Source organism: Ambystoma mexicanum, chromosome 14, assembly GCF_040938575.1.
Source record: "Ambystoma mexicanum isolate Mex_15411 chromosome 14, UKY_AmexF1_1, whole genome shotgun sequence".
In the NCBI taxonomy this organism is placed as follows: domain Eukaryota; kingdom Metazoa; phylum Chordata; class Amphibia; order Caudata; family Ambystomatidae; genus Ambystoma; species Ambystoma mexicanum.
This window is the reverse complement of record NC_090940.1, coordinates 163373385-163399028: the sequence shown is the minus strand read 5'-3', so window position 1 is coordinate 163399028 and position 25644 is coordinate 163373385. Positions and strand designations below refer to the sequence as shown.

The 25644-nt window shown below is 46.0% G+C and overlaps 1 protein-coding gene across 2 annotated transcripts in view; it reads right to left on the bottom strand.

Annotated features, from left to right (window-relative positions):
* JMJD7 (jumonji domain containing 7) overlaps nucleotides 1–25644 on the bottom strand; it is a 312686-nt gene that overhangs the window by 124479 nt on the left and 162563 nt on the right. For both annotated transcript variants that reach the window (XM_069638806.1, XM_069638805.1), the window contains exon 3: nucleotides 10287–10540. In XM_069638806.1, the coding sequence (XP_069494907.1) occupies nucleotides 10287–10540 (254 nt within the window). The remainder of the gene's footprint in view (nucleotides 1–10286; nucleotides 10541–25644) is intronic.

Genomic DNA, 25644 nt, shown 5'->3' with positions numbered 1-25644 from the left:
TGGAAAGTACCCAGCGGTCTGACGTTATTCCCTCCCATGCTGGAAGAAAGGATGTTATCCGGCCCCCGACCAGTGTTGCATGGGAGGGGACGCGAATCTTCGCGTCACTTGGTGTTGTTGGGGGCTTGGGAGCCTCTGGGGGTGGACCCCCGCCCTCTCCCCTTGCCCCTGCGCTGTCCTCTTTGGCTGTACTGCCCACTATTGGTCTGGTAACTGGTGGCAGGGTACTGTTGCTGCTGATTCTGCTTTTGGCGTTGGCCACGAAAAAAGCGTGTGTTGCCATAGCCGCGTCTGGTAGTGGGCTTAGAGATCTGGTCAAGAGTTTTGATAGTATCGAACTCTTTTTTAGCCATTTCCAGAGCCTCATACACCGCCTTCCCGAAGAGGTTTGAGTCTTCAACAGGTTTATTTATTAAAGACGCCTGTGTCTCCGGTTTGAACCCTGAGTTGCGCAGCCATACATGGCGTTTTAGGAGTATTCCCTGAACCAGGGAACGTCCCGCTGTCTCAGCAGCATCCAGAGAGTTCTTTACAATACTCTGGTTGACCTGGGTTCCATCGCCAATAGTTGAAAGCAGGCGTGTACGTAGTGGTTCCGGCGCTTCTTCGGCGTCCTTGCGCAGTTTGGCCCACTGCGCGTCCGCGTAGCTAGCTAGCAAAGAATTGTTGTTCGCAATTCTTGCCGAAAAGGCAGCCGAGGATGTGACTCTTTTAGCAAGGGCATATAACCTCTTGCCCTCCTTGTCAGGTGGTGCCTCACTGGTGGACAGCGGCACCCCTGCCCTCTTCCTTGCATTAGTTACTACAAGGGAAACCGGAATGGAATGTCCCCTGATGTACAGCGGGTCTGAGGGTGAAGGAGTGAAAAGTTTTTCAATCCTTGGATTAACTCCTCTGATTAGTGCGGGTGTGGATAGCAAAGGGATGATTCTTCTCTTCACTGAAGCGAGGAGGGGAATGGTCTGGCTGACTGGGGGTTTCTCCTTAATTACTCTTTCCACAAAGTCTATCTCCGGAGAGATCTCCCCAGTGTCCAGTTCGAAATGTGCTGCTGCTCTGCGCAACAGGGCATTGAATGTGGGCTGATCGTCAATGGGAGACGTGTTTCTAACAGGTGAATTGTCTGGAGGATTTATGTTCAGGACATCAGTGTCCGAATATCCTGATGGGGATTGCCAGGGATGAGAAGGTCCTTCTTCTGGATTTTCTCCGAAGCCTTCTCCTACCATGTCTGGGCTGTCTTCCAGACCTTCCTCTTGGTTCTGTCCTTCTTCATTGTCCACAAAATCATCCTCCTCTTCTAAGTATTGTTCCTCACCAGTGAGGTCATACACATTATGGAAGTCTAAGGCTGTGTCCTGCCTCGGGTATTTGGCCCTGGGGTCCTCCTGAGGCCCTTCTCTTGTTCTCTTGGGAGTGGGAGGGTTCTGGGTGTTCATAAACCTCTCCATTCTCTCCATGCAGAGATGGAGCCTTTCCATGGTTTCATGGGGTACCCCTGAGCGGTCTAGCGGGGGAAAATTAGTGTTATCTTGCTGAAAACGGCTCGACCTCTCCCACAACGTCGAGGAAAGTGTCCCGTCGCCCTCCGAAAAGCCTTCCGGTGTGCTGGGGGTCCCCCCGACTGAAGGGGGTAGTCCCTGTTTTCCTTCGGGCTTTTTCGGCGTGTCTTTCGACCTTTGCGTAGCCCTCGACGTGTCTTTCGGCGTACGCTTCTGGGCGTCGGCTACAACGATCCTCGCCAAGCTCTCTGTGACTCGTTTGTCAGCGGAGGGCTGTGGTTTCGACGTTACGGGTGTCGAACGTTCTACGGCGGCGTGCGCTCTCTGCTGGTGCGCGCCGGCCGATGGTTTGGGGGCGGCGCCCTTATTTGCCGAAAGCCCAGTCGCTGGTCGCGGCTGCGAGAGGGGCTTCGAACCCGAACGGTCCGAGGAGGCCGCCGGTGTAACCTGCGTCTCCTTGGCCCTGATGCTTTCTTCGTCTTCGACGAAGAAGAGCTATGGGTTGTGTGTTTATGTGTTGTATCGTGTGCGTCAGTGTCGCCGGGGTGTTCATCCCCATAAGCAGGGCGTGAGCCGAGCCCGTCGGGGCCGGGGACAGACGACGAAGAGCGCGAGCGCTCTTTAGAGGGGTGTACGACTTCCGTAGCGGAGGTCGTGTTATCACGTTCCTCGTCACTGTCGGTGGTAGCAGCGGCGGGTGAAGACCCGGCCTTCGACATAGCGTAGGCCGCCCACCTCTTGACCCTACGGTCTTTTAGAGTCTTTGGCTTTAGAAGCCGACAAGCCGAGCAACCCTCCTCTACGTGATCGAGGGGCAAGCAGCGGTTACACCGTGAATGCTTGTCCTTCCAAGTAAACTTGCCCTTACAAAGTGGGCAAAACCTAAAGGGTGTCCTCTCCATAGCCGAGGCAATAAACCGTGATAACTACCCCCAAGGGAAAGGAAGGGGAAAAGGAAAGGCATTCTCAGAAAAAGAATCAGAGATGTCCCACGACCCCGCTCTCCCTACTGTATTTGGCCTGCGAGGCCAGGCCACGTGTTCGGCAACGCCGAAGGATCTCCTCCGCTCGTCCCCTCCGTCGAAGATCTTGCTCGGCGGAGACAGCTTCACCACTGCGTCGAGGGAGGGATCGATATATTAAATCTTTAAACAGGAAAAAAACGACCAAAGGTCGAGGAGATGGAATCTGCAATGTCTCTCTCGAGGAGCTCCGCGTAAAGGCGACCAGTAGCTGGGCGGAAAAAAACAATCTGGGGGACCTCGACGCGTGAGGGATTGTGGGTACAACACACGTCACTATAGGGATAGTATTTCAGACACGCCCGGTCGACGTCCCTTTTCGACTACGAAAAACAAAATGCAATACTCCGCAGTGACCACTGGATGTCGGACCTATGCACAGCATGTGATTCTAAGCAGATTAACAAGCATCAGAAACTTAATTACAGGGATCGAGAAAGGATCCTGGAACACTTCAGCAAAGGTGGGACAATACAGAGAGGTTCGGCAATCATAACGGCTTACCCGGATTATACCTTGACAGTGCAGTCAAAAGGAGATTGCGAGAAGCGGGTCATAAATACATGCTGCTCTACCCGGCCAAACTGAAGGTTTTTCATAAGCACAGAACTTTGTTTTTTGAAACTCCGGAAGAAGCCATGGGATGGCTTGACACCCAGGGATGCCCCCAGGAGTCGGATGTTCGGACAGGAGAAGGAGGTGACGCGGATAAGTAATGAACGAGAGGGGCACCAGGGGGTCTCAGAACTTAAGACCATGGGACTTGAATATATTCTCTAAAGTAGCCAGCGGAATGGTGTTGTCGGGATGAGATGGGCAACTGTTGGGGTTGGGGTAGGGTGGAGAGAAGGGAGGGAAGGGGTTGTGTGCTGTGGTTTGTTATAGTTGGGGTAAGCCTACACTTCACGGGAAACAAAATGAACCATGGGAGACCTTAAGATAGTCACTTGGAACGTTAGGGGGCTCAATAGTTATCTGAAGCGGAACAAGGTAATGATGTACCTACGCAGACAGAAAGTGGATATAGCCCTGTTACAAGAAACTCATTTAACGAAAGACAAACTAGAAGTGATACGGAAAAACTGGAGAGGGACAATGGTGGGGGCAACATACTCCGCCTATGCAAGAGGGGTAATCACATGGGTGGCCCCGTATGTTCCGTTTCAGTTGTTGAGCTCGCAGGTAGAGGCGGATGGTAGGATGGCGATTATGAGAGGGATGGTGGAAAACAGAGAGATCTGCATTGTGAATACTTATGCTCCAAACCAAGATGCAGCTGCGTATTTTAGGACCCTGTATAGTAAGCTCAGTGGCAGCGTGGGGGAGCCATATTATGGGGGGGGAGACTTCAATTGTGTGTTGAACCCCACCATCGATAGATCAGACACTCAAATAGTTAGACCCACCCCGGCTGCAAAGGCACTACATGCTCTATTGGCGGACTTTGGGTTTACAGATGCATGGAGAACATGCCATCCGCAGGATAGACACTATTCACATTATGCGGCCCCACAGGGACTACATACAAGATTGGACTATATATTTGTCACGCAGGAGTTGCTGACCAAAATACCGCAGGCGGAATACAAAGCTAGAGTCCTCTCAGACCACTCGCCACTGTTGCTAACATGGCAATACTGACCCCCTAGGGGAAGGATACCCACAAGGCGATTGCGTGCAGAAGCTCTTAAAGACAGCGTATTTAGTGAGGATATGCGAGAGGAAATAAGTTATTTCGAGATAAATACTGGCAGTGTAAAGACAGCGGGCACACTCTGGGAAGCTTTTAAAGTGGTGGTGAGAGGAATCGCTATAGCCAAGTCTAAAGGACTGCAGGATGGGATTCTGACCGAATTACAGGACTCTGAGAAGGAATTGGAGAGGGTATTCGAACGAGGCAGTAACACTAAGGCAGATATAGAAAAGGCTCTGGGCCTGCAGCAGAAATGTGCAGGATGTTGGGAGAGATTATGTAACCTTAATTATAAAAAATACATAGAAAGACAACATGCTGGAGGCGACAAACCAGGAAGACTCCTGGCATGGCTTTACAAAACCTTGACTTGTGAATCAAAGCCGCAGAGACAAGAAAGGAACACACACAACCAGTGAGTTAGTGAAAGACATGAAAGACTTGTTTGTGTCAAGGAAAGATTGAATCCGCAACAGTCTATCTCACAAGTGAAGGTTGCGCACATGCGGATGAGATGCAAAAGAAAGCTAACCAGTGAAGAACTTTTAAGTGGCTGATAACTGTGAAGCCAGTGATACAGATTAGCGGAGTGGTCTGGCGAAAGGACGTGACCCACTCTAAAGTCTCAGTGAAATGTGAAATGTTTTGTTATAAAGTGGCAAAGTGAACGAACTATGAAATACGTAATGGTCAAGATTAACCCCTGTAAATGGGGAAGTGAAAAGATGAATGCTTGAGGAGAAAGATTTCTTTGAACTTTTTGTGCTTATGGTATTGAACTACCAAGACCAAGAGCCACTGGGGCACATAACATAAGAGTGTGAGCTGAAGAGGAAGACAAAGTGGTCCTGCGGAGGTCTATCTTAAAAGCCTTGCACATTCAAAAGTCTTTGACATCAGTGAAAGGTCTGAGGCCGACTGAGGGAGACCGGAAGTGTGATAAGTTAGGGGAAGGGAACCCCTAACAAAAGTGCACTAAGCTTGGGCAAGGGAACCCCTGCAAGTGATGCGATTGCGAGGTCCGAGCCCGGCTGAGGGGAATCTGCGTTTAATCAGGTACTTGTTGATTGAGAGGTCCGAGCCCAGCTGAGGGAGAACTATGTGACCTTTTTGTTGAACTTTGAAAGAACTTTTGGAAACACTGGAATAAGTGACTTTAACGTGGAAGGCCAAGCAGGCCACGATCCACGTTTTGAACTGCCTTTGTTTTGAAAACCTGAGCAGAGTGTATCATCCTGTCTACGGGAGTCGCTTTTCTCTGTGTGGTCCAGCGCGGGAAGGAGAGCTGACTCAGTCACTTTGATTCTTTATGTTAGAACACTGATTTTCCTGTGCATATACACTCCACTTTACACACTTTTTGTATGAGAGATAGGGCAGGCATTAGGTTTTGTTAGTATAGGCCATTTTCTTTTTTTATATAATGTGTTATAGTTCACAAGGAACTTTTGACATATAAACACAATAAAAACATCGAAATAAAGGATAAAGGAAACATATTACACACAGAGTTAAAAAGAAAACACTTTAGCAACAACTCACCCTTCACATAAAACTTTCCAATTTATCCTCACCTACAGACATAGTCAAGCAGCCACAATTTTATAACAATTCATTGGGATAACTTATACTAAACGATAATAATAGACTTCCCCTTCATTGGTCAACATCTGAGGCTCAATTTTCAGAATAACATTCCTACTGGAGCACCAAAACCTCTTTCATAAAACGTATAGCAGCCAACAACCATTTAAAACATTTATCTGTAAAAATACTATGCCATAGCCAGCCAGGGTGTGCCACCTTAAAATTCTTTAGAAGGTGTGAGAAATGTGTCTGGCATATTGTGGTCAATTCAGGGCAATTTACCAACAAGTGTTGTATGGTTTCTATAGAGTTTTCCCTTTTACAGATTCTACAACATCTTAAATTATGACATGCTCTGCCTGGAGCACCCAAATTTTCATTGTTAGGCAGCAAATCCAGGCAAAGGCATAAACACTGGCTATGCCAGTATTGCCCCGGACATTTTCTCAAGTAGTATGGCAGTGTATTGTAGGGTCTGGCATCAATCGGCAGCCTCGTGAATAAATGTTACTTCCTGACACGATCAATCGTGTCAATCAAGTTGGCCTCCCATACTCTCTTTTTTACTTTCAGGGCGTTGGTTAATAGGTACTCGACTGAGTCGACGGCGGCACTTAGTATTTCCAGACATTGGTGGTGCCATTCTTTAAGACCGGCCGAACACTTTTACTCAAGCCCACACTTTACCATCCCCAGGTCGATATCTCTTTCGCCAAAAGGATCTTTCGAAGGAAGTTTAAATTTTTCCATTTTACCAGCGCTTCCAACAACACCAGACCCATTGAGTGCCTTAGGACCGGCACAGGGACAGTAGCTTGCAACCTTAAAACTTTCCTCCAGAATGCCTCCTCAAGCTTACACCATTGGCCTTTGAGGGAAAAAAGTGTTGTCTCAGCCCAGTAGTCACCGCTGGGACCCCCTTTTTACAGTAGAACTTTCGTACAGGAATTATTGAGAAACACCCACATTTCTTATTGAGGCGAACAGCCTGGGCGGCCAGTGCCGCGATCTTTTGTTTTTTTAAACCGAGCCGCCGGGCTATGTTTTCTTTCGGGAAGATTGAGAAACCCAAATACACAAAGTAGTCCACTTTCTCTACAGGTGTTCCACCAATGGTCCACTTAAATTGCCTACCTGCCTTTCTAGGACCCTTTTGAAAAATTAAAATGTTTGATTTGGGGCCACTTATCGTTAAATTATTCTTTTTGGTGTATGCCTCCAAAGCATTCAACTGACACTGCAACCCTATTGGCGTGTGGTCCATTAGAATTAGGTCATCAGCGTACAGTAAATAATTGATCAATCTGGCATTTCATTTTGAAGCAAAAAATGTGGTGCCCCGGAAGGCGTCACATAAGTCAGACAAAAAAAAGGAGGAATACAATCGGAGCCAATAGGCAACCTTGCTTCAATCCTCTTGCCAAATTAATTGAAGCAGATAGTGTACCCTCTCCGTCCAAGCGGACACATATTTGCAAGAAAAAATTGAAGACACTACTTCATTAGTTTATGTTGCCCGTTCTTCTAGAACCCACCCGTACTAATGCACTAGTCCCACAGATATCTTAGATTATGTTTTGTGTTGCGTTTGTTTTTCTGTCTGCTCCCTTAAGCCCTCGGGTACTAGGTTGCGCAATAACATTTTATAAACATAAACAAACACACACATAATGGTGTCCGTATGTAGAGCTATCAGGATCACCAGTAGAGCAGGAGGACAACCCCATTTGTCCAGTTTGGCCCATAAAATATTCCTCTGGACAGTATCGAAAGCCATAGAGAAATCTATGAAGGCAACATAAAGCGGTTTGTTATTTTAAAGCGCCCCCTTCTTTAACAGTTCCAGCACAAAACTGTTCATCACGGTCCCCACTCCCTGACAAAACCCCATTTGGAAGATATCTATTCTTCTGTTCTCATTTGCCCAATTTCCCAGGTCTCTTAGTACTAGGCCTGTGAAGATCCTGGCTGTACAGTCCAGCAGGGAAATCGGCCTATAGTTTGAGGTAGTTAAGCGGGAGCCCTTTTTAAATATCAGGACGACAATTGCTGTTAGCTACGACACTGGGAAGGCGTTCTCTAACGAATATAGTTCGAAACATGCTATCTAGGACACCTACCCAAGTTTCTGCATTGTTTTTATGAACGCACATCACCAGTCCGCCTGGCCCCGGAGCCATAGATTTTTTGCCCCTAGATATTAAATGAAGCAAATCATCAAAGTCCCAAGTTAACCCCCAGTCTACTGTTTCTTTCATGTCCCCAATCCACTCTTGCTCAATATCCACAGCTGATTTATAAATATCAATGAAGTGAGCCCTTCACATTTCTTCCGATATCGGGTTTTTTTGGGGCCCGTTTGAACCTTTTAATTTTCTTTAACTAGGTTCCAGAGGTCGTGCGTGTTGTTACTAGCCATGACCTTCAACATTTTCTGTGCGTCCCTCAGGGTCATTTGGTGGAGGTAATGTCGCAGCCAAGCTTTATGAACCGCCTTCTGCCGCATCCTACTCTTCCTATCATCTTGTCGGGTCACCTTTAGGGAGTATAGTAGCTCTCCCTTTTTAAGTAAGATAACTGGGTCAAATGTATGCCCATGCATCTTATTTTGTTTCCCCCCCCACATTCACCTCTAGTTCAAAGGCGTAACCTCCCGTGTTCTACTCACTAAAGGATACTGTCCATGCCAGCCTGAGCGGCAGATGGTCGCTCGCCGAAGTTTCCACCATTGACATCGACTCAAACTCTGGATAGATATCCTCAGAAACATAAACATAATCTAGGATGTTACTTTGAGCACCTCGTCACCCTTAATGTTCCCATTGAGGATTAATAACCCCCAGTCCTCCATGAGAGACCCCCAGGCCCGCCCTCTACGCAGACTTATCTTTTCAGGCCAAGAGATGCTTTTACCCACTGGCCAGTTCAAACACCTACTGTTCAGGTCTCCACATAGAATGATAGAGTTTAGGCCGCTACCAACCCAGCTAAACAGGATCTCTTCAACTGAATCCAACAAGTCCTGTTGGGTAATTTTCACATTGTTCCAGTAAATATTTATTAGCAGGGTGTCGGTTCTACCCAGGAAATGTTCTTTATTCCAAACAAGTTTGGTTCCCTGGACATAGGGATTCAGATTGGCCAAGCACTCTACCTCCACCCAGGTCTTCTTAGATACACCTGTCATCTGTCCCGCAGCGGGGCGCCCCCTGCCACCTCTAATAGAAGAACAAAGAACCCATGAATAACGGGTGCTCCGACAACCAACACTCTTGGAGTGAGAACAAATCATACTTTAAGAGGTCCACACTGCCGGGCTGAAGCAAGTGTGACAATCCCCTACAATTCCAGAATATATCAGGGCAACCTGTGTACACACTACATGTGGAAGGGAACCCCTAACGAATGTGCATTAAGCCTGGGGAATGGAACCCCTGCAAATGCTGCGATTGCGAGCTCCGAGCCCGCCTGAGGGAGATCTGCGTTGAATCGGGTACTTGTTAATTGAGAGGTCAGAGCCCGGCTGAGGGAGACCTACGTGAACTTTTTGTTGAACTTTGAAAGTACTTTTGGAAACGCTGGAATAACTGACTTTAACATGGAAGGCCAGGCGGACCTAGATCCATGTTTTGAACTGCCTTTGTTTTGAGAACCTGAGCCAGAGTGTGTCATCCTGTATACGGGGGCCGTCTTTCTCCGTGCTGTCCAGCATGGGGAGGAGAGCTGACTCAGTCCCTTTGATCCTTTATGTTATAACACTGATTTTCCTTCGCATATATATTCCCCTTTACACACTATTTGTATGAGAGATAGGGCAGGCATTAGGTTTTGTTAGCATAGGTCATTTTGATTTGACAAAGACTGACTAGGACTGTGTTTTCTTCATTATTTGATGATAGAGACTACTCCCGTCCTAGCTATAGGGCAAAACAGGAGTTTCTCCAAACCCCAAGAATCTAATAAAGGTTTTGAAAATGTATAACTCTTGTGTCAGTGTCATAATTGTGATACCATGCCTCCCTTACAATCGCCCTTTACAATGGGCCTTATTACGACCCAGGCGGTAAGTTACCGCCTGGGCCGTGACTTTACCACCATGGCGTAAACTACGTTTACGCCATGGTGGTTGGCGGACTTACCGCCCCATTCCGACCTTGGCGGGGCGGTAAGTCCCCAATCCCCATTTACCCTTCCCCATTTTTGCCCCATAGGGCATAATGGGAGTGGGGAAGGCGTTAATTACGCCACCGTAAATTACGGTGGCGTAATTAACTCCATGGTCCCTTAGCGCCATGGATTTTAACACCTGCTAAAAGCAGGTGTTAAAAGCACCATGGCGCTAGGGGACCTCGTAATTGGCGGTAAGGGGTCGGCGCAGCTAACGCTGGCGTTAACCCCTTACCGCCAGGGTCGTAATGAGGCCCAATGTGTTAAATCAAACAGCGCTTTTTCTTTTTGTGAGATGGAAAAATGTGTCTTTACCTAAGGCTTCCGTCATCCATGGGATATCGGGCTCAAGGTCGTCGATGAGCTGGGAAAACTCTTCAGTCAAGTTGGAGCACTGCTTCTGCACATAGTACACGCCAGGCTGGGTCACCTTCTTCTCTATAATGTCCAAAAATGAGCTGAAGGCCATTCGCCTTTCTTCTGGCATGACAAACCTGTCTTCGTACACAGCATCGGCATAGCCATTAGGTGTCACTGCCACGCTCACCACACTGGAACCCACTATCTGCCTGAAACAAAAACAATATATCAGAGGAGGGACAAACAATTAGCACATCTGCTACATGGCAGTGACAGAAGCATTCTTCTACAAAAAGTGCACTTGTCAGTTCAACACATTTTTTTATTGTGACTTGGATTTCCATTAAAACCTTACACAAACAATAAATGTACACAATTAAGTTTCATTCAAGAGCAATGACAAGATAACACATACATATTACGAACTTATGGAATTCTTAAAATATTACATAAATCACATGTAATACAATTTAACAAATCTTTGCATAGTGAGGGCGTAAAGTACCTGGAATAAAAACTATGAATCATAAAATACATTACAGTGCATATAATAAAGTGCATAAGTTCAAAACTCTGCTTCAACATATGCAGAGAAGAACTGATGTGGCTTTTCTTTCAACGTCTCTTTCCTCAAAGGTGCACTTAGATTCTTGGAGGGATTGCACGCAGTTTAAAAAATAATTTGATTTGAAAATTGTGTTCAACATCTTTTCTGTAAATACAAACTGCAATAAACGAAAAACCTATCACGATAAGGTCCCACTTCGCTTTGTTAATGTTTGTTGTTAGCCTGCATGAATTTCTAGACATACTCTGTACAACTACATTTTCTCATTTTAAAACGAGCGGAGTGGAACTTGCTGCTTTTACGCTTTTTTTTGTACACTTCCATTTTCCTCTCCTACTAATTTGTGTGCCTTTCCGATCCTTTGGAAGGCAGCAAAGCGCAGTTTGCAAATATGCTTTGCTTTCCTCCCGAAAAGCAATGTTTTACACCTGCATGAGACTTTCATAAAGACATAAAACTAAAGGGTTCCTATGGAACATGCATTGGTTTGGCATCTGCTAAAGACCAGGCGAATCCCATGGGACTCCATCATAAAATGCTGCCTGCAACACGTAATTTGCAGGTAAATCTTTATTCTTTAAAACACTTTTGAACTCTGGTTTGCAAATGTTGAAAAGTGTATGCAGGTGACGCAACAGTACATACGTGCACATGTTGGTGGTCCCCTGCATGCATTTGCATTTTCTGCAAAATGACTCCCCATCCCATAGTGTCAGTCTTCCTGAATAGAATCACAAATCAACAAAGTGAAAAAAGTATGTGTTGATGCCCAACACACATGTCGCCAGCTCCACCAATCCCTCTCCATTCTTCGCAGTCACTTCTTGGAAACAGAGAAGGGACTTGCTGCGCTTCCTTTGCCATTTCCATGGCAGCCATATTCTTTGCATCTTTCTTTGGACCCAAGAAATGGCGTGTGCTCTACAAACAAGGCTATCAACTCGAGCTGGCAGCTGGTTGGATACCTGTCCGTACAGCCTTAAAACCCATCACGTCATTTGCACCCGGCGCCGGGTACAGACAATAAGATTGTGTCATCACCTGCATCCAGCAACAAAGGTTCATGCTGTGAGCGAGCGTATGGCTGCTCCACCACATTTAACCTCTCCCCTCCCACTCCGCCAGACACTCTCCTCTGCCTACGCCCTTAACGTTTTAACAGGCAAAAGTAAAACTCCAGTTATGTGCAGCCTTGAACCGCTGCCATCTGTGCAGTCCATCTGAAACCTGGAAAACTGACTCCTCTATTAGCTCCCGTTCCTATGTACTGTAAGGGAGCAGAAGTACGACTCTGACACAATAGTGGCATGGTGATTGGCAAATATTTAGTTTCAGGCAAAAATAAAGAGGAATCCTAACTCTCCCTAACTTTAAGAGGGGTTTCCCTGACTCTAATAAAGAACTAACGAATCGGTCAGAATGTCCAAATAAATAAAAAGAGTTCACGGTCGTGTCAAAATACCTACCTCTATCCCTCACACATATAACTAATAAGAAATAGTGGGTCTTCTTCGTCCACAAGAATGACTCCCTTCTTCTGGACGATGAGCCACAGTTCCAAACGAAGGGGGAATTTCGCCAAAGCAAATGACTCCCGTCTCCAGGTTCCTTTCTGAGGAAACAAAGTTCCATTTTGTAACGTCTTAAGGGTTCAGTTCCAATGCACAAGAAAAAGTTCCAAATTAAACACGATTCCTTCTTGAACATTGTTGTACTTCCCTATTGAGTTCCTGGAGGACATTCCCCTTCTCCAGATATATGGCTCTCAATGTCCTCACAGAGCCTGGAGAATTACTGCCTTCCACTGGCCTTCTTTTGACTGGTTTCACGATAGCCGATCTTCTGGGAAGACAGCAGGAGGTATTGTCTCTTTCTCCTGAGGTTTCCTTGCTTTCCAGTTCACAAGGACGGGGCGAAATGACTCCCTTCCCCGAAACCCTTCTCATACTTACACAATTCACAGTTCATACACAATCTCCAGGGAAAAATACATCTGTTCCCCTGAATTGCTTTACACTTCAAAAGTTCTTATTTCACATGAGGTCCCAATCTTACGGATGAGGTTCTTCCCGACTGGGTGTGGCAGTCTTGGTTCCCTATCCTGCCAGGTACTGCGACTATGAAGATGACTGGGGCTGATCTTCATAAGAGGATGCAGGTCCCAGAGCTCTGGGATTCTCTCCCCTTGGTGTTGCAGTTCCTTTTCGCTAGGCATCTTATGTTGTACCCCAGGGGCTTCCCTTAAGCCCCAATATCGTAGCTCCATAATCTGCAAGTGCCTTCTGGTACCCCTTCCAACTGCCCCACTAGCCCTTGTACCTTTAGGGTCTCTACCATCTCAGCCCGGTCGGTCTCGGGGTTCTCCGCCCTATGCTTCAGGCGTCTCTCAACTTTTCTGCTTTTCCAGCATGCTGCATCGTCTCCGTGGCTCTCGCAGATTCTCAGCGGGTGCACCTTCCTGCAACCGCGCGGTACTTCTGCTTGGCTGGCCAGGACATCAGCTGCTCTGCTTCGCCGGATGGTCCTTCCACATCGGACCAGGTAAGAGCCTCTCCGCCAGCCCAGTAAGCTCTCCTGCAACTGCCTCAGTCCTTTGCTTAGCCGAGCATTCCCCACGCTCACGGTTCCTCCAGAGAGGGCCTCTCTCTCTCTTTCTTGGTTTCCTGCTTTAGCTTTGAATGGGCCATGCCCAATTAGCGTTCGAGAACAACTAGACTGTTCATTAAGGTTCTCATGAGTGCTCTCTATGCTTCTGCACTGCTTCTTCATCCCAGTACCGATCTTTAGGTCTTCCAGTGAGTCAATTGGTCTCTCCCTCCCTCCTTAACCCCTCATTTATGGCACAGGCCTGTCACCATGTGCTAGCGTACTGTCACCAGCTATGCCAACTGGTCAAGGCATCTATAAGTGCCTCGCTAATACCCTCATCCATTTTATTGCCAACTTTTGTGCTTATGCAGCCCTTCACCATATATGCCTGCCTCTCTCTTCACGCCAAGGGGTTGATGTGCACTTGACAGCTCGATGCTTGGGTTTGCCACTATAATACAGTCAGGCACATTGTTACTATTTAGAATTCAGCTTTAATAGGATTATAGAGCAAAAGGAATATAACCTGACCATGCCTCAATTTGCCTTCATGAATTTTAAACACCCCCATGGAGTACGGGGGCACGTAGTTCCTTGCTTTCTTATTTTGCTACCCCACACCCTTATTACCACTGCACCTTGCTTCCCCACACTCATAGTTCTCCGACTACCCTCTGCAGACAGATTCCATTGAAACACACTCATTAAACCAACTTTATTCTATTTTTCTCTCTAATAAATGCAGTGTGCACAGTCTACATCAAGGAATGTCGGGTAAGAAGAGGGGCTGCCTGTGAACCCTTCTTGTTTTCTTGAACCCATTGCAAGGGGTTAATTGGGCGGATGGGGGGAGGGTTAGGAGGGAATTTCAGCTAAGAGAGCGCTTACTCCCTGGCATATGAAAAAACGTGCCCCCCACCTCCATTTCTCTATTCACAACATGCAGGCAGGCAAGCAAGCAGAGCGGTCTTGGGCCTCACATTTTTATGTGTTGTGCCCAGGGTTGACTCCTGGGTCTTTTGCCCATCAGTGCAATGCCAATCGGGCAAAGAACAGTATTTGTCAGGCATTCACCACACCTTGTGTTGGGGCAGCCCCTCAATACTCAGAGGACCAAGGAATGAAATTGAGAGATTGTGGCAGTACCAAAAGGAGTGAGCTGGTGACTCGTTAAGCCCCGTAAAAAACCAAGACACACATAGTTGATTTGTGTTAAGGGTTATCTATGCTTGATGATAGTTGACAATACAGAGACAAGCAACTTTCTCAGTATTGGAGTAGGGGGAGGGCAAATAAAGCTGGCTAGAGATCCTCTAAGCTCCAAGATCAATGTTAGGCCAGTGATCGGGGAGACTACAAACAAGGATTGAGCCTTCCTGGCCCCAAAGTACACATAGATGTATTTTGGGGTCCATGGTGCTTCCAGTTAAAAAGAATACACCGGGAGCCACTGGCCACTATAATGCAGGACACAGCCATTCCTATTGGATAAAGTTCCTGGGGGTGGACCAGTGAGGGAGGATCACCTGGATGGGGGTCCTCAGGGAATGGGACACTGGCAGGTGAGACACAGTATCCCGCGTCTTCTAACACCTTTTCGCCATCCTACCAAGAAGGACATTCAAAACCACTGCCCCCGCCCTTTCTCAACACGAACACTTTCGCACGACAGACCAGAAAATGGATTAACACCTGAGCTGTTTACCTGACATGTCCCAATACAAGGGTCAGGCAATTGAACAGAACTACACACACCTGACGGCCCTTTCCCTTCCCCACAGGGAGAAAAGGTGGAGTGAGAGCACAGTTCGGGCACAGTTCGAGCACAGCAGACAGCACAACGAGACGGCTAACCAGGGATGGCATTTCAAGAGAAGGAGAGAGACGTCCGGAAACGAGATGTCGAGGAGAGAAGTGACCTTGCCCTTTTCGTCCCAGACTTGTGGAACCTTCATGGAAGAGGGCCTAAGATCTCAAACAATAGCACACGTTTCTAGCAGCAGATGTCAACGGTACAGGAGCGAGGGAAGCTTCTGCTACCGTGGTACCGGCCTTGACTCCAGTAAAGGCGAAAGGCCAAGCGGTTCATCACAGCCGGTGAGTCGATGGGAGAACCGATAAGAACCGGGCTGTGTTGAATGAGAAACGCAAAAGTGGCGAGTTTGAACCTAGGTCAATGAACTGTGAAAGAACTGTATAAGTGTCGAGGGGAGACCAGCTGCAGAGGGAGCCGGCACCACGTGGGTGTCGCTCTGAGAGACTCTGGTCGATCCCCGTTTGAGTAAAACTACAGAAACCAGAAGGCCATAATAGAGCGGTAGAAGAGGTCAAAGTGGTCCTTCATGAGGCCTAGCAAAATCCCTGTACAATCGAAAGACTTTGATCCACAAACTTAAGAAAGCAAGGGAGGTGAATCTTGCATGGTTAAAGTAAAATGGAAGTGAATCCCGTGAGCATTGCAAGTGAATGTGAAATCCACAAGAGTGAACCCAAACGAGGGTTGCTAACGAGAAAGTTTAAAGTCCCAAGAAACAGTGTGTTGACAAGGCAAGGGATGTCCACAATGAAATGTTTAAAAAGGACATTCAGAAGCCAAGGTAAGTGAAACCTGCCAAAGAGAGGACCGGAGTAGTACACTGTCCCGCTTGTCAAAGAAGGGTCAGCGCCCAGAAGAGGGAATCCAGGGATGAGCCATTATCACCCTGAGCAAGTGAACCCGAGAAAGAGGAGGTTCATAATGAACTGTTGAACAGACTTTTTGTGAAGAAAATAGCAGAAGAATTGTTGAAAATCATAGAGAACCCAGCTGAGGGAGGCCAACAGTTGAGACGGTTCCGAGCCCGAACGAGGGAGATCCATGGGTAACGTCATCACCCAAAACCCATTAAGAGAAGATACTCTTTTTGAAGGGTCAGCGCCCAGCAGAGGGGGACTCAAGGGTGAAGCCATCACCAACCATGAACTGTAGAAAAGAACTTTGTGTTTGTTTATTGAAGACACCAGGCCCTCGAAGGCAAAAGCCTTTCAGGAGGAACGAGGCGTAGCCATCGACGGTCCTGATTGCTGTCTTTGGAACTGTTATCTCGTGGTTTGCTCCAAGCTCCCATCTTACCCCGTGCACAAAACGTGGGGAAGGGAGTCCCAGTCTAGTGCATCCTGACATATTATTTGCAAACACTTCTTTCTTTTCCTGACAACTATCCTACAACCTTTTTTGTATAAGTTGCGAGGTTTGGCAATAGTTTTTTTTAGTATAGGCCCTTATTATTTGACACAACGCCACAAGGACTGCCTTATTTTTCATTTGATGGTCAACACTTGCTCCCATCTTAGATTTAGGTTTAGATTAGGCGTTTTTCCACCCGGCATACAGTTTAAATAAACACCCTTGAACTGTGATCACTTGTGTCTGTCTTACTTGTTGCCACCATGAGTTCCTCACAGGTCCTTGTAACTGTACATGGGTAGTTGATGTGAGAATGTGACAACTGTGTGTTCAGGTGGATCAGTCAGATAATACATTGTTGCACTTGACTTGCTAAGTCTTGCAATGTTTAACAGTGCCATATAGAGGCTAATAGCGAATGGTACTGGAGAAGCACAGGGTTAGGGGAAACTCAGGTGTTTTTTGGCCCCATCCTATACACTGTGGTAGGTCAGAAGGAGGAGAGGGGCTATCATCTTCTATGTTCAACTTGCTTTTATTTAAATACTGAAAAACGCCTCACTAACCATAGTCTATGGGATGCCCTACCTAACAAAACTAAACTAGGGTGCTCGTTGTCAGATGTAAAGTCCAAACCTAATAGTCCGTCCTCCATTAAAAACTAGCCTAAACTGACCCTACCACTATTAATACATAACAAAAGATGGCAGTGGCGGTGGATGGCAAGTGCGGTAGGAGTGTGTTTACCGAGCGGAAGGACTGGAGAGTTTGCGGGCAGTCTGTTTTCGCTTTCAACTGTGGGGCTGAGGAGGAGTCACACGCAACAAGCACAAAACCTGTCCACAGACGCGGTGCGTCGAGGTGTGAGGCAGCAGTGTGTTTACCGAGTTGAAGGACCAGAGATTTTGCGGGCAGCCTGTTTTCGCTTTGATATGATATGAGTTATTTATAACGTGCTTAATACCCAGAGGTTTCTAAGCGCAGACCCAGGGATCGAACCTGTGTTGCTCGTGTCTGCTTGCTTCCAAGGCGAACACGTTGCTGCTGACCTTTCCTCCAGAGCTTTCAACTGTGGGCTGAGAAAGAGTCACCAGCAACAAGCACAAAACCTGTCCACAGACGGGAGCGTCACAGAGTGCGGCAGGAGTGTGTTTACCGAGCTGAAGGACCAGAGATTTTTCGGGCAGTCTGTTTTTGCTTTCAACTGTGGGCTGAGGCGTTGTCACCAGCAACAAGCACAAAACCTGTCTACAGACACAGAGTGCGGCAGGAGTGTGCTTACCTTGTTCACTGGGTGAGCATTGTGGAGTAGTGAATACCCTGTGGCGGTTCGTGGATGTGGCAGAGAGGTGCGGTAAGCAGTTCCAGCTCCAGTAATTTGGAGATATACTGTTTGACTCTTAACAGTAAATATGTGCTATTCTTATATCTTCCCCCATATCATAATTGCTCGACTTGTGGTACGGCTTTGTGACTGGATAATTGCTGTGTTTTGGTTTGGTAGCGAGGATGAAACCCTCGGAAATGTGTGCATACCCGTTAAGGAGCCGGTCCAAACGACTACGGCAGAATAAAAGGGGGACACAGACAGCGAAGTGTGGCACACTAGTGAAATTTGAAAAATCGACTATTACAACTAAGAACATGGAGGGGGAAATCTATCTATGGTTATTCAGATGACATTTGTGGCGAAAACTAGGCTAAATAAATCATTGCAGTTGCCTAAGATTATTGACTATTACACTCCTGTTAAGCAATCCGAACAGCAGCAGCAATACAAAAAACATTGATGCAAATATACAGGGATTCTTAGAATCCCCGCTAGCAAAGAAGAAAATTGACAGTGACAACTCCCTTTTAAACATGTGCCTTGGTCTTCGCAGAAGGTCACTGGGTGAGCCAAAAAGGAGCAGTGTGATGGTAACAAATCTTTCCGCAAGTCCCGACATGACAGGAATTGTATCCGGGGTCGATACTACTTCGGGAAATACTACACTATCCACCTCTGGATGCTCTAGTGAACAATTGATAGAGTCACATGAAATGACATTTGCACCGACATTAAGTTCCATGGCTATCACCATGGATGCAATTTCTGGGCTGTTTTCTACCATTGCCACTGAGCAAAGTGAAATAAAACGAGTATTGGTGTTGGTGGTAGATCTCATATTGACTAACAGTGTGAATCCGCCCCCCCTCTGCCTTGACGACTTTTAACCAGAAAGAAAGTGTGCAGTCTGAATTAGTATGTTTGCAGGACTACTCTATGTTGGACTCACCACTGTCTATTTCATCATCCACTCCCAGGGCGGGAGCTCAGTGATCTATGCAGGGTGACATCTCCACCTCTGAGAAAAGGCAAACTTTATTTAAAGCCCAAAATCAGCGAGGAAAAAACAAGTTGAATGTGCTAGGCAAAGCTTAAAGTGGTTGAAGGCTGAAGCGGGGTAAAAAGGAGGTGCTCCCAATTTTAAAGCCATACCAGGTATACAACCAAAACCAGTGTTGATGGATAACTCAGGCCGCAAAATCAACAAATTGCAAAAAGCACCACCCAGTGGGAGTCGGTATACTCCAGTTGGTAAGATGTATCCGAGGCGTGTTTCTGGAACGCTTGAAAAGTGGCTACAATTCCCGGAACCTACGGTGCCAGCTTCTGGATATGGGCAGGAGCAGGATCACAATGGCTCATGGTCATTGCAAAATATTCTGGAAGAATGGCACAAAAATTGTGGTACACAAGTATCGGCCATTCAATCTTCTAAGCCACATGAACCCCAGTTTTAAAGCAAGGGCTGCCCCAGTACAAACTGCAGCCTGCATGCTCACAGGGTGTATCATATACACCACCAACAGCATGTGTGCAGGGGTCGGGATGGCATGACAGGAAACAGTTTCTACCACATCAAGCAACTTGTATGCATAGTACGGCGATACTTCCTGCACAATTCTTTATGCCAATGCTACCTTGTACCCAGATGCACCCCAAAGTAGATATAAATGTACTAAAGGTGCTGTTGGGAATACAAGGCAAACAAAACGAGATGGGTATGGAATCTCAACACCATTTTAGATGTGGCCCTAGTAAGCATTCACCAGCCATAGTAGATCCAAACATCAACAGCAAATTTGGTGGTGGGAGAAATGATTCCAAATGTGCCCCTAGTAAGAGCATCAAGGAGCACACACCTAAAAAGCAGGAGGTGAAGGTACTTGAAGAATTGAGGAGCAGAATCCTGCAGACGACAGCCCTTTCTTGAATCAAAAGAAGTTAATGATTTTATTTCAACAAATTAAGGGCCTCCATATCTTAAGATACACAATACAACAAACTGGGCTAACGTGACCTTGGCCTCCCTGGCTGCGGCGGAAAAGATTATTGCAGCAGCCTCAGAAATATACAGTTGGGGTTATGTGGCCAGTCTAAAAAGGGTGGTGGGGGGGAGGCTGCATTTACCAAAATGGACTACCGCACAGAGGAAGTCAGAATTCTTGGACAAAACCAGCCTAAGGGTTTTAGCACCCACAGAGTAGAAGCGATGCTAAGCAACAGAGGGGGGAAGGGGAGGTGGTATCTTGGCAGTCGGTCTCCTCAGTTGATCAGTATTGAAAAGGGGCAGTCAGTAAGAATTGCTCATTTTTAGTCTGGAATACCCAGGGCTACAATTAATTTGCAACAAATATTGATGGCTGCAGCTCTGATTTCTACCGACCTCTTTGTTTTACAGGAAACATGGCTCACCACATACATTGTATTAGATGGATACAGGGTCTTCATCCATAAGGCACTTTCTAGTGGCAGAGGTCGCCCGAAAGGTGGGCTTTGTATCTGGGTACACTCCTGGCTTGAGGCCAACCTCCTATTGTATGGCAGTCACCATTGCTAATTTCCCCTCAAGGAATACAAAAACTTTGATTATAAACATTTATGACCCCCCCTCCCCTCCAGACCACAGATGGCCAGGACACGTGGTGCTTAATAGCTTCATTGTGCAATGGCGTGATCAACATCCGGGGGGTTGAGGACGGGAGGGGAATTTTGGTTGCAGGGAATTTTAATGCACATTGTTTAACACTTTGGGATCTCCAGAGATTGAAGGGAGACCCATCCATACTGAAGAAAAATTCTTATGCTGCAAGTATATACGATAAAGCGCATACAGTGTGAGTAGACAATATGCTGCAACATCATTTAGAGCCGGTGATCGTAGTAACGAGGTAGGCAGGAGGTTCCAACTCCAACTTGGACTGCACATTTGCTACAAAATTGCTTTGTGGTCTTACTTACTTTCTAGTCTAAGTGACTATGCAATTTTGAAACTCTGGTTTAATAATGGATCACATATCCGGCACTTGCCATTTTTTAAGTAGGGATACGACTTCAGCACAGGGCAATCGAATAAACTGGACTGAGGCAAACATTCGATTAATTAGTGAGGTCATAAATAAGTCGACATGGAAGCCCCTGCCGCTCTTTTTGAAGTGAAACGGACAATTGTGTTTGTTATTAGGGCTATTGTGGCCAAAAATCAACAGGCCAGCCTGTATTTGTATATTGAATGATGTGGGTGCGAAGCTTTTTGATGTAGCGATAAAAGAACGAAGAAGTGAATCGGCAAAAATCAAACATAATGTAATCTTAACGTTGGGCCAGCAACTAAAATAGTCTATTGTTGTAGAAACCAGGTATAAGAACTGGCAAAACAAAAAAGTAGTCCACACACAGCAAAGTGGAAAATTGTCTTCAAACTTATCAAAACTCATGACTCGGACGAAAATGTTGGTCCATGTACCGCGCATATATGGGATGTAAATCCCCTAGAGAATTATGTGGGGTGAGTGGGCAATGCTGGGCACAATTTTTAGTCACGACATATCGAGGGGTAGTGCCCAGGAATCAAATGGTTGAAAAGTTCTGCCAAATTGAGGGGAACTTGAGTAGAATGAGCAGCTTTAATATTGCGATTACTATCCAGGGACTAAAATCGTCCCAGTGCCCAGGGGCAGATGGCCTCCAAAATGTATTATTAAAGGTGAATCCTCAGTTTTGGGCTGAGGTACTTCATCTAATGTTTGAAGATATATTGGACAGTGGTCTTATTCCCAAAAGTTGGCGACTGTCAATTTTAATCCCTGTACACAAAAAAGGCTCTTATAACGATCCACAGAACTATCGAATATTAGCTATGCTGGACTCCAACAGCAACGTATTTGCCACCTTACTTTTAAAGCGGCTGGAAGAGTGGGTAGATCAACAACGTACCCTGCAGCCGCAACAACTTGACTATAGGAGAAGCTGCTCCTTCTATATGGGCGTTACAGCTGGGATTTGCAGATGCTTATTAAGGCACCAATGGGGCCCTCTACGTGTGTTTTGTCAACTACACTGCAGCATTTGACTCTGTGGATCGTGATTTCCTGTGGAAGAAATTAGTCGCCTCGCAAATTCATCCGAAATTTCTGTATTTGGTACGCCTTCTGTACATCGACACTTTTGTGTCTGTTCAAGCCTCACAGGAGGGTGTGATTACTGCACCTGTGGCCACTAATAGAGGATTGAAACAGGGATGCATTTTAGCTCCCCTGTTATTCAACCTCTAAATGGCAGATATGGGGGAGGTATCTGGTCCAATGTGGCAATAATCAATCACGCATGGGGAGTGTACCCATCTTTTAGATTGGGTATGTGGATGGCATAGTTTTGCTCAATTGAACTCCACAGGGTCTACACATTTCTTTAAATGCCCTGGAACTGTATTCAAAAGGAAATAGCATGACGATAAATGTAAAAAAAGACTAGGATCCTACAAGTGCAGCGTAAGGGGGGAAAGACGGTGTGCATTGTTGGTGGCTAGACAGCACTAATCTGCAGCAAGTCAAGAATGACATCTATTTTGGTTGTTCTTTTCCAAGAATTCCTTTCCAGTCTATGGTCGGGGGCCCAATGGTTAACAAGTTGATGTGAAAGTGGCAGGTTTTGAGGAGTTTTGTAAAAACTAGGGGAGGAGAGTCGATTGGGGGCCTCATTGAGGTGTATAACACATCTGCCATTCCCACCTTGTTATAGGGTATTGAAGCTATGTTGGGTGTCAAGGCCAAATGGCTGAATACCATTTAAGGAAAGCTTCTGAGATCAATCGTGGGTGTACCTCAATCAGTGTCAGTAGATACTTTGAGGCTGTAGTTGGGGTTGACCTCGATAGCCAGCCTCTGGAAGATGACTTGCACCGACTGTTTATGAAGATCTGAGAAGGAGAATCTGGGGTCATTCGGAATTCTTTCTTGCAGAAATTGGGGGCACATGGTAAGTTCACCATGGATAACTTAGCGCACCGTAGTCTGACGAATATAGTCACTAGCCATCTAAGTGACATTGGCCAACACGTGGAGCACATGTCGGAACCTCGAGTCTTTCTTTTTGAATTGAGGAAGCGTACCTTATTGTGGGATCATGTTGTGACTATAGACGCACTGACATTGCGCAAACGTTACATAGAGTTCACAAAGCAGAGCTTTCGTTGGTGTGAATCTAGCAGTTATCTTACCGAATTCTGCAGTCCACCCCTATGTCGCTTTGTGCTATATTTAAAGTTAAATATACTGCCAGTACAGCAGATAACTGGGGCCTGTATTAAGGAATTCCAAGAGTTGAAATTATGCCGAATCTGTGGAGTACAAGTAGAATCAAGTAGGCATATCTTGACGTGCTGTGATGGTTTAAAAGCTATACACAAAGGGTTATGAACATTTTACAGCGAAGTGCGGGGGTTACAAATATGACCAGTTCCGGTCTATGCTTTATTCTGCTGAACCATTGAAGGTGGTGGAGGTTGCCTTTTGTATCTGGTCAAAAGTTTGGGGAAAAAAAGGTTGACCGAGAAGTGGGTAAGAGCTTGAATGTTGATAACTCAAATACATTTGAAGGCATGGTATTGTTCATTGGAATAAATCATTTGTGGTATATTTTATGATCAATTTGTATAATGGGTATTAACGTTGTCTTTTTAAAAATGTTCATTTTTGATGACTTATTTTAATGAACAATTTTGTATTGATTTTAAAGTTTATGTAATGCAAAAGGCTTGTATTAGTCAAAAGCATAATAAAAAATAAAATAAAAGACCAGGCGAATGACTCCCTTCTCCTGGGGAATGCTTCTCAGCACACGTCTCATTGTAACAGTTCCTTCAGTTATTTCAACGGATCTTCCCATGGCCTTGTGTATTTGTTCCCCCCGTTTCTCCAAATAGTTTTCTTCTTCTCAAGATGTGTAGACCCACTCTCTGACTGACTTTAATTCCTCTCACAGTCTTGCCACTCACAGGAGCATATATCATGTATTCCTAAGTAGTTCCTATACTTTTGGCAATCAATGGAACGAGGATGCAGGGTCCCGAGTGATCTTCACTCTTTATGCCTTGCTCCCTGGTTCTCCCGCTCTCCTTTGTACCTCTATTGAAGGTGGTCCACGTCACCGGGTCTGCGTTCTCTTTCGCTGCTCTGTCAGGATGGTTCTCTGGTTTCTCCCGTGTCCCTTCTTTGACACGCTTTGCTCGTCTTTGGCGGTCTCATCGATTAAAAGGTTTTTCCTTCGGTTCCATTTCGCGCCACCACTTTCCTCCTTTGTTCTGTTGGTCAGGTTCTCCTCCCATGAACAGACCTCCTTGGGTCCATTATTGGCGTATTGCTTACCCTGCACACAAACGATAGGGCTCTTCACTGGCCCTTCTCGAGCATCCCTCCAGGGACTATCATGGATTTCCTCTGCTCTGCTGGTCGGATAGCGTGCTGCTGTCCCCTTATTCTGAGTAGCTTCTTTTTGACAGGCAAGGCAGCGTTTCCCTTGGTTTCTCAGCCTCCTCAATCTGGCCGGTTTGAAACTTTCGGGTCTCACTCACTTCCTTGTTCACTTGACCCTCCTCTTTTTATGACACACTGCTAGGGCTTCCCAGGCTTCCAAGGAAAGTTCTTCCTTTGTGTTAGGACCATATTCACTATGTGTCCTGTTGGCTTCTTCGTGTCAGTACTTGACAGACAAGCACTCTTTATTACTCTTGTATTCTTACTCTTCACAGTACCAGGTTGATATTGTACTTCTGTTATTACTTTGCAATAATAGATGTAAGAAGAGTTTAGTTGTCTGTCAGTTAAAGTTGTACTGGTTGTTTTGGGATCGTAAGATGGGAGTTCTTATGGGAATGGGAGTCCTTATCCCCAGGAGAGAAGTCTCTCCCATAGCGGACTCACCTCCCATTACTCACAGGTAGAGGCTTCCCGCCATGCGGGAAATGACTGAATCCATCGATTCATCACAAGACGCCTAATATTTTTTTATAAATATATTTTGTATAGCGCTTGAACCGCTAGAAGCCACTTCAGAGTGGCTTGAGGGTGCGGTAGCATAGAGGGATTATAGTAAAACACAAGTAAATATTGATCAAAGAGAAGGAGGCTAGAGTAGCCATAGAAGACTGGATCAGCACTACTTAGTTTTTAGGGAAACTGTGAAATCACCCTCAGGGAAAAGTGTGTCTGCGATAGCAGTAATCAGGCAAATCACTGGCCAATGTTTAAGGTCCTCTATGCGATGCACAAATCTGTTCATGGCCAGGCCCCTTCTTTAATAGTGGAAAGATTTCACCTCTTCATTCAATTGAGATCTTTGCGTTTTTACTCCACATGCCTCTATGCAAGGATTAACATGCCGGGGGGGCTCTCTATCATACCTGAGAGCGCAGATCTGAAACACTCTCTCCAGACCCAAGGGTTGCCTCCTGTCAAATCGTTTTCTGAAAAGAAGTCAAGACAGTGACTTTCGCATACTGAGAGCTCTGCTGAATTCATGAATTGTTTTTAATATTAGCGCCAAGATGCCTGAATGAGGCAAACATTATATTTTACAAGTATAAATGAACACTACAAATAACAAGGCAAGCAGAAATAGGTATGTCTTAAGACATCTATTTATTTATTGAACATTTGTATAGCGC